This window comes from Papio anubis, chromosome 6, assembly GCF_008728515.1.
Source record: "Papio anubis isolate 15944 chromosome 6, Panubis1.0, whole genome shotgun sequence".
Lineage (NCBI taxonomy): Eukaryota > Metazoa > Chordata > Mammalia > Primates > Cercopithecidae > Papio > Papio anubis.
In genome coordinates, this window is record NC_044981.1 from 7,744,819 (window position 1) to 7,757,645 (window position 12,827).

The 12,827-nt window shown below is 40.4% G+C and overlaps 1 protein-coding gene across 1 annotated transcript in view; it reads left to right on the forward strand.

Annotated features, from left to right (window-relative positions):
* BMP6 (bone morphogenetic protein 6) overlaps nucleotides 1–12,827 on the forward strand; it is a 158,244-nt gene that overhangs the window by 121,459 nt on the left and 23,958 nt on the right. Inside the window, exon 2 of the mRNA XM_003897025.5 lies at nucleotides 773–965. Within this exon, the coding sequence (XP_003897074.2) occupies nucleotides 773–965 (193 nt within the window). The remainder of the gene's footprint in view (nucleotides 1–772; nucleotides 966–12,827) is intronic.

The window sequence follows — 12,827 nt, forward strand, 5'->3', positions numbered from 1 at the left end:
GTAAACTGTGAGAAAATGGCAGTGGCTCTGTTGGTGATTTCCTTCCACGTCTTCGTGGCATCTACATGCAGATTAAATGGGGGTTCCAGCAACTTCTCCGTGTGGAGAGTCCCCCCCGCTCAGAGTCATGAGGCCTTCAGGATCTACCAGTAGGAGGAAGGCATAAACATTTCCACTGAACAAGCAAAATGTGAAGACCCTTTACACTTCAGGCCCAGGCACAATGCTTTGCCTACCCCCATTCCCCACCCTCAGCCATCCCCACCAACGTTCAGCTCAGGGCTGTCCCTGGTTATGTTGACTGCTGATGGTGACACGTGAACCAGCCTGAGGAGGGAAGAGTAGCTGGGAGGAAAGGGGGCCAGGAGGGCATAACGGGGCCAGGATGGGCAGATGGGTTCTTCTTCATTGCTTCATTAATTCTCACACCTTTTCCTGTGAAGTCATATTCTTCCCATTTTTGCAGATGAGAAAACTTTTTAAGCCAAGAATTTTCATAACTCTCTCTATGCAAATTCATTCAAATCAGTATACAAGCGGAAGTATTTAAACTAAATAAAATCTAAGAATTTTGCTTAATCTCGGGTAGCATGAAGGATTTTCATCTCCTCCTCATGGGCCAGCCAGTGGTCTGTTCACTAGCCGATTCCCCGAATAAGCTGTGGGTAACTGGTAATCCAGGTGTGAAGTCAAACGGGGAAACTGGTGAGGTGAGCCCGTGGCACTTAGTCAAGTAACAATAGTTGTCACTCTCTCTTGTTTAATCTTATAGTGGAGTACGACAAGGAGTTCTCCCCTCGTCAGCGACACCACAAAGAGTTCAAGTTCAACTTATCCCAGATTCCTGAGGGTGAGGCGGTGACGGCTGCAGAATTCCGCATCTACAAGGACTGTGTTATGGGGAGTTTTAAAAACCAAACTTTTCTTATCAGCATTTATCAAGTCTTACAGGAGCATCAGCACAGGTATGAAGGCTCGAGAAAGCCCCAAAGGTGGGGCTGGCCCCTGTTTCCCACCTTTTGTCATGACAATAACCCCAACTGTGTCTGTGCGGGGTGACTTGGAGCTCAGAGGCAGCGTGTGAGTACGATGAGGTGGGTGTTCTAAATGAGAGTGTTTAGGTGGTGAGATCTTTTGCTATTTGATTCTCCAAATGGCTATCTTTTCCTAAGAAAGCTGGCGAATGTATTTATTATAAGCATCCTTTGCGATCAGATGACTCCATCATTTATTAGGGATAAAATGTTCCCACTATTGTTTAGTCCTCATTTGGAATGACAGGTGAGGGTGGCTAAAGTAAATTCATACATTAAAATCATATGATGCTTGTAAGTGATAATAATTCCAGTGAATACAGGCTGTGTATTTGTGCACATAAGATACACATACACACGTGTATCTTCGAATAAGCTTGTGTGTGATGGATTTTTTTTTATCATTTGGATACAAGGGGGCAATAGACTTTTTCCATGTCTGTATTATTCTTGTTTCCTGAAACAAGGCCAGACCATTTTACAAAAGAACTGCAGTGAAGCATGTGCATGGAGCTGCCCAGCAATACAGAAAAACCTCCATGGACTGATTGCTGGAGGACTGCAAGGGCTGAGGGATGAAGTTTTAGAGTAGTTAGCATAGAAGAAGTCAATACACAGAAGCCAGTGACCTCGAATTTTGCTTAGTATTTAGGGGTCAGTTTAGTAAGTCAGTGAGAATCAAGGCCTTTATGCACAGTAGATTAGGATTACCATGTAGTTCTTAGTGTGTACAAGGTGGAAATTAAGCAGGTGATGTGATGGTCTGGCAATCATATGGCAGCTACAAGGGTAAAAATGAAGCGAAGTGAACATGTAGGGGGAGGGAACTCCACGCTTCCAGACTCCGTTAAGGGATTTGTCAGCTTTGGTTTGATAAACCAAGTCTAGGTTCCCGCTTTGGTCTTGTGAGTCTATTGATTTCCCAAGAATTTCCAAAGGCTTAAGAATGACTTTAGTTTTTCCTGAATGTATTGATCTGTGTGTGGGTCTGTCACAAATACACACACTGAACTCATAAGGAACATTAATTTGCCCTGTGAAAGGTTCATTTTCGTTTTGAAAGCACTGCCAGCATCCAGCCCTTGTGCATATTTCAATCTGTAATGGGGAAACACGGGAGGAAAGACAGATGCCACGCTTTGGGACATTTCATGGTGTGAACGTACATGCTGCTGGTTATAGGTAATTTATAGCTAGGACAGCTGAATAATGAGTAAAATATAGCCATTGTGGTATCTTTATAATGGGCCACAATTTTGGAATGAAAGGGAAGTCTTCTGATATCTGACTCTCACTCCTAAATAAAAGTATATTCAGTGGCTATACTACTGAAGGCCTCTGTTGAAAAGTACATTTTTTGTTGCTAGATTTTTGTCTGTTAATACTTCAGAGATGATTGGAATTCACTGACTCTTTGGAACTGTTTTAGCCATTGATTTTCAATCTGCCTAATTATTTATTCCATTATATTTCTCTGGTTAGAATAACCTACTAGCATCTTTTTGGCTCAGAAATATATTAGGAATACATGTTTTTCTCCGTCCTGCAGGAAAACCTTTATAGTGAAAACCCTAGGCTGGGAGTTAAGTGACTATGGCATTTTTAAAAATTGTTATTTGTTTTAAAAAAGAGAGAGAGAAAGTTAGCAGAACATTTGTAAGGTTTATACTGAACTCCAGCCAAAAAAGAACAGCTGCCCTGTGCTTAGGATGGTGGTGTCATACTTCCTCGAGGCCAGCAGTGAGTTTGGAAAACAAAACCCTGAATGGTCCCAACCTTTGATGACTCTTTATCAAAGCAGAGAGCTGTAGTTTCTTTGCCTTCTAGGATGGGAGCGTTTGGCACCTGTGTGTTTCGTTGTTGTGCATAGGAGAGGGGAAATTCTGGGAGAATTGGGAGAGTTTCATGCTTTTGAAGGGCTCTAGTTTGGCCAGGAAGAGATTTTCTTTTCTTATCTGTGGGCCAGGAGCCCAGGCCTCCTGCCGCCTCCTAGCGATCTTCCAGAGACTTCCAGATTCAGCTGCAGGACTCCTCCCGGGGGAAGGTTTGATCTCCCCATCTGTACCGTCTTGGGTGTCTTGGCTGAAAACAATTCTCCAGGCTTGTGAAGAAACATATTTGTCCAATCTGTGTTTAAGTGAAATTTGTAGTAGTTGATGGATTAACTCCATTTAACAAGTGTTTGTGTTGCAAAATAGTTGGCCTCCTTGAAAAAGAAAAAACAGTCAGGGTTTTAAATGCTGAGTCACACACTCAGCTGGGGTGGCAGAAGTTATGTGTCGGGCCTTCTGATATTAAAGGCGGTTACGAAGCCCGACCCAGGGAGGGTCAGGGAAGATTCTTGCAAGATGGGCTTTTGCTGTGAACTCTGCACAAACATGTTCCTTTGACTGAAAAGAAATCACTGGACCAAGTAAGTTTAAAAAGAAAAAAAAGGTGGATACTTGAATAGACGGTGCTTTTAGTAAGAACAAGGAAACACTTGATACTTCACTCAAAAGTTGAGAATAAGCCCTTAGATGGAGTCTAAGTCATGGACAATTTGAAGCAACTCATAGATTAGAATGGAATCAGCAACCTAATAGTGAAACAGTTTTTGCAAAAATTGTAGTGGCAACGGGAATCTGACTTAACTGACTCCATGTTGCTTCTACTTGGCTAAACTGCTCTTGATCATTCTTGTGCAGAGGCCATAGTGGTCCTTTCCTGGAATGGATCCCCTCCATGTTTAAAAATTGAAACTGTATTTGTAAAGAGGTCACAAGGTTAGAATTATGGTAGGGGGTTGGGCTTTGCTAAAGAATAGGCAGAGTTAAACAGTGACCTGCCATTGACTAGCTTGCTTGTCCATAAGTTGCTGACTGCCCCAGAATCATGTAACTGGGGCTCACAAAGTGTGTAACTTCCCCAACTACACCTATAGATAACATCACTATTGTGAAATCTAAAGAACTGGTCTTCGAGGTATTTTTCAGATTTAGTGTTTTGGCAGTCCACGAGATGCCACCTGGTCCTGAGATTCCTTCCCAGGAACTGACTCAGCTGTGGGAAGACAGTTTTAGACACCGCTGTGATTTCATCCTCGGTCAATCAGTGATTTCAGTTCCCCAGCTCCCTGCCTGCCAAAGTACCCTAAAAAGCCCTAGCCTCCAAATTCTTGGGGAGGCGTATTTGAGAAATACCTCCTGTCCTACTAGTTGGCTGGCCCTGTGATTATTAACCGCTCTTTGCTGTAATACCTGCTGTTTTCAGTGCATTGGCTTTTCTAGGCAGCGGGCAAGAAGAACCCATCAGGCTGCAACAATAGTCTGCATCGTTAAGCTTGAGTAGCACAGGATGCCTTTGTGCTTTTTTTATTTTTAGAAGTTTACTCCATGGTACTGCATAGTGGTTAAAAGATGACTTTGGTGTTAAAATTTGGTGTTATAAATCATTGTGTCCTTGTGATGATGCAGGTAAAAAATTGCATTTATATAGTAGTTATAGTTTGGAAAAGGCCTTCTCTTACGTTTTCTCATTAGGGTTTTACCATGACCCGATCAGATAGACAGGGCAGGCATGTTATCTTTGAGAGAACAAAGTGTGGCACATATGAATTTTGCCAAGACCAAATAATTCCTAAACTGTTGTCTGCTGTGCTTCCTAAAAGTCACTTCGATGATGTGGGTACATTCTCAAGATAAAGATGAAGTACTGGAAAGAGGTAAGCAACCTCCTTATGACACATCCTAACACCTCCATTTCCTTAGGTTTGAAGCAGACATCCCAAGGACGCTTCTGTTTGAATGGCAAATGAGAGAGTTTCATAGGTAGTGAAGATCTGTGTCTGTTAGAATTCAGACTCTGGTACTTGGATGTCTAAGGCCTTCCCACAGAAAACCTTGTTGATCTCTTGATCAACCACTGGTCTATTAACAACTTTTCTAGAGGAGGGAGTAGAGGGGAAGAAAGACTGGAATACATTTACACAAAAGTATGATATATTTGTCAGTATACTTCTTTACTATTTTTTCTGTATTGCATACTTACTAAGCTGACTTCACACCGGGAGTATGGACTGCTCTGAATAACTTCTGACCTTTCATAGTCACACACGGTAGCATCATGAGTACATGCTTTTCACAACATGCACTCATGATCTTCATTCTGTAGCACCTTTATATTAATAGTGACATTGTGAGGTCTTTAGAGAATATCATTTTCTTCTACATTTTTTATTTGGTTAAAGGCATACTTTTACTGTTGTAATTGAATTTTGTATACCTAGAAGTCAAAGAGCATCTCTTGAAAGCCAACCAGAAATTGTAACAGACACGTTCAATATCTGAATCATGGTCCTGTTTGATCCGTGAATCGGCCACACTCATCTCTGCTAGTTTTGAAATTCCATGTTCTGCTCTCTGTGTTTTGGCATTTGTGTTGCTTGGCAGTGATGATCTATCTTCTGTGCGTATGATAACTTTTCTTCTCCATGGTCTATCATGGTACAGTCTTTTGGGAGACATTTGAAGAATTACCAAATTTAAAATTTATGTTCCATTTAAGCAATATTCCAACTTACTCCTCTGTGTAGAAATAGGTAAGGATGTTTTTTGTCATTTGATTTTAGAGTTTGGTTTATATGTTCATCTTAACTTCAGAATCCTTAGGATTTGAAGAAATGCATCTTAAAATCAAGGAGGGAAATGCTGCTCTATAGTTGGTTTTCATGTTTTTAATACATTTTTATTGAAGTTAAAGCTACATATAAAATTTACCATCTTTACCATTTTTAAGTGTATAGTTCAGTGGTAATAAATTTGTATTCTTTTCTTCCCCCTTCATCCCTCCCTCCTCACTAAAACAGGAAGATTTCCTCAGGCCAGCACAGAAGGTTGCTGCTGGAGTCTCCAGGAACAATCCCCGACTGAATTATTGCTTTAATTTTTGACAGAATTCACAAAATTTTACCTATTTTACAGATAGAATATAATTGTCCCAGGAGAGAAAAGAGTAAAAATACATTTTCCAGAATTTTTAGTTTGATACCGCACTCTGAACCATTCACAGAGATTGGGAACACAGGAATAAGCAGGGAAATGAAGATGAGTTCAGATTTGCAAGTTTGAGTCATGGTGTGAGTACCCGAGATGATGTGGGATGTAGAAGTTTTGAGCTCAGCAGAATGAGCTAAACTACAGTAGGAGATTTTTGAGACTATAGGTGAGCCACTGAAGTAGATTACATAGACCAGATGTGTAAGAATAGAAAACCTAATTGACCCTGTACCATTTATTGAAAATACTATCTTTTTCTCATGTAGTTTAGTGGCACCTTTCTCATAAATTAGGTGACTGTATATGTGTGAGTCTGTTTTTTGGATCTTTATTCTGTTCCATGGGTTAATTTTTCTCTTCAATACTCCACTGTTTCAATTCCTTCAGTTTTACAATAAGGTTTGATATCTGATGTGTAACCTCAAAATTGTTCTTGAGACTTTCTTGGCTGTTAATGGCCCTTCACATTCCCATATAAATTTTAAAATCCAAAAAATAAAAACAAAAAACTTGCTGGGCTTCTGATTGGAATTGCATTAAATCTAGAGATCAATTTGGGGAGGGTTTACATCTCACCAATAATGAGTGTTTCAATTCAAGAATGTGGTATTTACTCAGGCCTTCTTTAATAACTCTCAATATTATAGTTTTTGTATGTCTTGAACATTTTTATTAGATTAATTTTAGGTATTGAAGTTTCTGATGCTATTATAAATGGTATTATTAGTTTTTTTAAAAAATTCAGTGCCTAATTGGTTTTTGCTCACATATAGCATACCACTGATTTTTGTTTGCATCCAGAAACCTTGCAAATTTACATGTTAATTCAAAGAGTTTTTCTGCATGGCCTTTTGGAATTCCTGTTAATATAATCTATAAATATTTTACTTTTTCCTTTTCAATTCTATTTTTTATTTCTCTTTTTCTTGTTTTATTGTGCTGGCTAGGATGTCCAGTACAATGTTGAAATTGTTCAGATTTCTGTAAGATATTTTAATCTCAGGGCATTTCATCATTAAGAATGATGATTACTCTAAATATTTTTGTAGATAACTCTTTAGTAGATAAAGGAAATTCTTCTCTTTCTAGTTTTCTAAGAGTTTTTTAAAATTAGGAATGGGCGTGGATTTATCAAACGTATTTTTCCCGAATTTTGGGACAATCATGATTTTTCTCCTTTATAATGTTATATGTCTGCCATATTAAATGACTTTAAATGTTAAACTAACCTCACATCCCTGGAGTAAGTTCAGCTTGTGATTTATCATTCTTGTTATATAAGGCTGGATTCAAAGACCCTATCTGATAACTTTGCTATCTGGATCACCTATGGGTCTATTTCCATTATCTGTTTTTTCCCTTAATTTTTCCTTATTTGGTTTTATTTCCTGGCAAGCCTGCTAATTTTCCATTTATGAAATTCTGGACATTATTTAGGAAAAAAGTTCTAGATGCTGTTCTCTCCTTCCAGACTAGATTCAATGTTCTTCTGTAAGGCAGACAAAATATGGTCAAATCACCTTTTTCTTTTTGTTCCAGTTTAGGCAGGGTTTAAGGATGTATTAAGGCTTATCTGTTTCTGGTTATCCCTTTCTCCTAGAGTTTATCCCTTTCAGCTAAAAGTCTCGGATGCTGGGCACAGTGGCTCACATCTATAAATTCAGCACTTTGAGAGGCCGAGGTAGGAGGATTGCCTGAGCCTAGGAGTTCAAGACTGGCCTGGGAAACCTAAGGAGACCCTGTCTCTACGAAAAAAAAAAAAAAAAAATTAGCCAGGCATGGTGGCTCATACCTTTAATCCCAGCTACTCAGGAGGCTAAGGTGGGAGGATTTGTTGAGCCTTGGAGGTCAAGGCTGCAGTGAGCTATGATTGCACCACTGCACTCCATCCTGGGTGACAAAGCAAGAACTTGTCTCAAAACATTTTTTTTAATTTTAAAAATCTTTTAAAAAAAAAACCAAAAAACCAAAAAAACATAAAAGTCTGGAATGTTTACAAGAGCCCCCCTTCCTTGGTGGACTCTGCACTCGATTTTTTAGCTCCTCAGCACTGTGAGACTGCCAAACCCTCTGCTTTGCTTTTGAGCCTCTAAACAGTTTCTTTCTGCTTGTTTTCTCAACTCCTCATCCCATATAAACACAGCTTAATATCTGGCAAATACCTCAGATGGAAATGTTGGAGTTCAAGGAGGCCAGGACTTGAAGAGCCAAAGTCCTAGAGGAAAGGGACTACATCGAAGTGAACCAAACTTCTATGAGCTCACTTTTATGAGCCCATTTCCATGCAGCCCCTTTTTTTTTCTGAGACTTGAGCTCTTCTCACACACTAGCTGACTTGAGTTTTGATTTTCTCCCCGGCCAGTGATATTGCGTAAAGCTCTAGGCCGTTACCACTTGCTGGTTGGTGTCTGTGCCTCATACTAGAATTATCAAATGCCCTGAAAGGAAAAGGCAGCGGCAAACACAAGGCTCACCTTAATGCATTTCCTTTCTCCCTGAGGTCTTGAACCATCGAGTGTTACCTTGCTTGGTTGCTCTAAGAGAACTTCAAACAAGTTTGTTTTTAAGTTAATTCAGTTTTTTTAGTGGGAATGTTAGTTTGATACATCATGACCAGAAGCTTAAGTCTTTGAAGTATAGTATGTTTTATCATTTTCATTTGGAAATCTTTTTAATGAATCCCAACCAATGTTGACATTTGGTTCAGTAATGAAATGGCATAGACCTGGAAACAAGATCTGAACCCAGTAGTTGATCCAGTGCCAGGATGGCGGAGAGTAGTTTCTTTAGAAAAGCATTACCTATGGACTGATTGCTCTGTAAAATCTGTTGGATTTTCAGTGTTGCCTGCTGAAATGAAGACAAAAGTTCACCCTTTTTAGATACCTGAGATGGGTGTCTTTTTTGAAGAGAAGGGCAAATTTGAGAAAGCCAAGATGGGAGAACACTATTATAGTTTGGGCAGAAGAAAACCAAAGCCTTTTATCCCTGTGCCCAGCCACACCTTTTTCTCTTTCTATCTCTGGCTTTCACAGCTATGATCCTTAGGGACTCCTGAAATCTTACTGCTGACCTGATCATCTCTGGCTCCCTCTGTGTGGGCCTCAGGCAAGCAGTGAGCTTTTCAGTATTTGTTCCTTTGCCCCTGAAAAGGATAATACAAGTGACCCCATGGTTCAGGTTATGTAACTGGTTAGTTTCATCTTCCTAGTCAAGGGCATATGCCTTATACCTAGAACGGTCTACTTGGGAAAAAAAAAAAAAAAAGACAGTTCAAGGAGCTATCAGACCTTCTTGTTCCTCAGCCTATGTTCTGTTCTTTGTAAGGCAGAGGGTAGAAGAGAATGTTCTGGAGAGGAACTGAAGTTATAAAGAATCATATACACTCAATGCTAAAACATTTTATGCTGGCGGGGACAGGCAGTGGGTGGTGGGCAGGAGATGCTGTTCTTTGGAAACTGCTTATCTACTTGGTAAACGTGAAGAGAAAAGAAAATGGGTTTTTATTTCGGAAACTATGCCTTATATTTATCATTCATGCCCAGAAACAGATCGCTTTGGTTACATACGTCTCCATACTATGTTGTCCAGCTTTGTGGGAGGCAGGCCATGCCAGTGGTTAAGATTACTTTGTAACCCCATAAATAGGTACATCTACTATGTACTCATAAAAACTAAAAATAAAAAACGTTTGTAAAAGATTACTTTGTAAAACATCTTTTTTAAAAAAACTCAATAGCACTTTTACTATTTCAGTTCTCCACCTTGGACAGGAATGTGGAAATGTAGGGTTGGTGATGAGAACTAAAACATGTAAGATTTGCATGTCACATGTTTAAAAAGTAGTGGGGGCTGGGCACAGTGGCTCATGCCTGTGATCCCAGCACTTGGGGAGGCCAAGGCAAGCAGGTCATTTGAGGTCAGAGGCTTAAGACCAGCCTGACCAACATGGAGAACCCCCGTCTCTACTAAAATACAAAACTGAGTCAGGTGTGGTGTCATGCACCTTGTAATCTCAGCTACTTAGGAGGCTGAGGCAGGAGAATCACTTGAACCCAAGAGGCAGAAGTTGTAGTGAGCCAAGATCACGCCACTGCACTCCAGCCTGGGCGAAAGAGCAAGACTCCCTCTCAAAAATAAATAAATAAACTAAATAAAAATAACAGGTGGCAAACTCCACACTTGATCACTAGTGAAGGTTAGAGTATACCCCAGTGTATGGAAGCATTGTTGTGTTTATGTGGCCAAAGAGAACACACTGGGTAGCCGTGAATTTGTATAAAGCTACCATCCTCTTTCCCGCTCTTCCCCTGCCTTGGGCACATAGAACCAAGACTTCTAATAACACTGATACTTTGGACTCGATCTTACCTGCAGTTCTGCTTATTAGCCTAATTCGATGACTCCCTGAGCGTTAAGCCAATCCATAAGACACACTGACTTGTGGAGCAGCCTACATTTGCTTTGCACTGTTTTGGGGAGAGGAGCAAGAAATGTTGAGGGCAGATAGCTTTCAACCCTAAGTTCACAAAAACAGGCACAGGTAATACTGCTCATATTTCATGGAGAGGTAGTCTGGCTTTAGGTCCTGGGCTCACAAAGTGTGGCTCTTAGACCAGCAGCATCAGCATCACGTGGGAACCTGTTAGAAATGCAGATTCTCAGGCCTCTCCCCAAGCTTCCTGAGTCAGAAGCCCCAGGGGTAAGGGGCAGCAATCTGTGTGTTAAGCCCCCCAGGGGATTCTGATGCAGGCTACACTTGAGAACTGCTGGTAAAAGAGCACGTACAACACGTGAGCCAAACTGCCTGGGTTCAAATTCCAGCTCTGCACTTGCTGGCTGTGTGACCACGTGCAAGCCGCTTAATCTCGCTCTCTTTTTTTTTTTTTTTTTTGAGATGAGTTGTGCTCTGTCACTCAGGCTGGAGTGCAGTGGCACAATCTCAGCTCACTGCAACCTGCACCCCCCAGGTTCAAGAGATCCTCCCACCTCAGCTGATGCCCAGCTAATTTTTTTATTTTTTGTAGAGACAGGGTTTTGCCATGTTGCCCAGGTTGGCCTCGAACCCCTGGGCTCAAGTGATCTGCCTGCCTCAGCCTCCCAAAGTGCTGGGATTACAGTTGTGAGCCACCATGCCCTGCCCACTTAATCTCTTTGTGCCTCAGTTTCTTCATCTATAAACCTGTAACAGCATTAATAGTATTTACCTCTTAAGATTGTTGTGAGGCATTAATATATGTAAGAGCACTTAGAACAGTCACATAGTAAACACCACGTTAAGGTGTGCTATGTTAATATTCTCACAGCAATGTGATTTATATTGGTTTGTTAAAGATGAAATAGCCCCTACAGAATCAAGGTGCATTTGATATTTGAAACATCTCTTCATATCATGCTAGCCATTGAGTGAAAATTGAATAATATCAAAGACTGTAAAAAAATGCAAGGGTAACCAAATAATAATAATGTTCATTCGTCTTCATTACTCAAATGTGTATGTGTACATGTATGCAGCAGTTTGCTCCTGTTTGTAGTACTCTATTTTCAAACACATGATGCCTTTTCTATCTTTCTAATGGTAAAAGTTTAAACATAATCTATACTGTACCTTATGTAAGGAAAAAGTAAAAAGCATGAGCTTGACTCTTTAATTTTCTAAAATGAAAATGGATTTTTTTTACTTTCATTCTATTTGAAAATTGAATTTTTCTTATTGCAGAAAGTCGGTTCCTCTGTGTCTGAAAGTTGTTTTGCATTTTAATTTAACATCAAGTCCAGATGCATAAATGCAAAGGAGTGTGTTACGAAGAAATAAAGAACAAGACCACAGAGTCACCTTATTGAGTATTTTGTAAATCTGCTCATTTTGAATATATAAATGCCACTTTATCAAAAGCATTTTTCTAGCAAAATGGTTAGTAGTAAACAGTGTTGTACTTTGACCCGGACATTGTGACCTGATGGGTGTGTGGTTTGTCAGAAAAGGGTCAAAGCCTATCCACCAGGAGCTCAGGCACCTCCTGCCCTTCTCCGAGGGCAAAGGAGAGAAAGGCCTGCTGTGTGTTGGCAATGGTGCTCTCGGTCTGTCGGCCCAGTGGTGTATCACTGATGTGGGCATGCGCCTTGGAGGCTGTGTGATGGGAGGGATACGCAGGGATAAATCTTGCCCACAAACACCAATTCTACAAGCCTTTGTGAGTGGCTTTCTCATTCATCAACTCTAATGCCAGGGTGAATTTTTGAAATTTTCCAGAAATCTCTTATTAGCTGTATTAATTTGTTAAGAACCTCATTTGCCCGGGATGACCACAATATGAGGAATATCATGCTCTAAGGTTGGAATAACATTGAGAAGAATAACACTGTTACATCCTTGAAGATCGGAAGCGTATTCATCATGCAAATATAGGGTCTGAGTTAGTTGAGAACAAAAGAGCTAATAACTGCATTCAAAATTATCTTCCCTTGTTTCAAGATTTTCTTTCATGGTTTGCCAACTTGAGAGGATGCCACCTCAAAAGGAAGGTCCAAATAATCTAGGCATGGTGATGATTTTGGCCAGTCTCCAGGATTCTTTATTAGTGACACACATTTTAGGTGAGAACATCTCTTCTCAACTCTGCCGAAGTGAGATTTAGAAGGGAAAGCTTGTTTTTCACGTGGCAAACTCAGATGCATCTTCTTTGAGGCTACACTTTTACAGTCCGCAGACTCGGAAGGCCATGTATCCCTGAGGCAATGTTAGTAGATGCGGGTC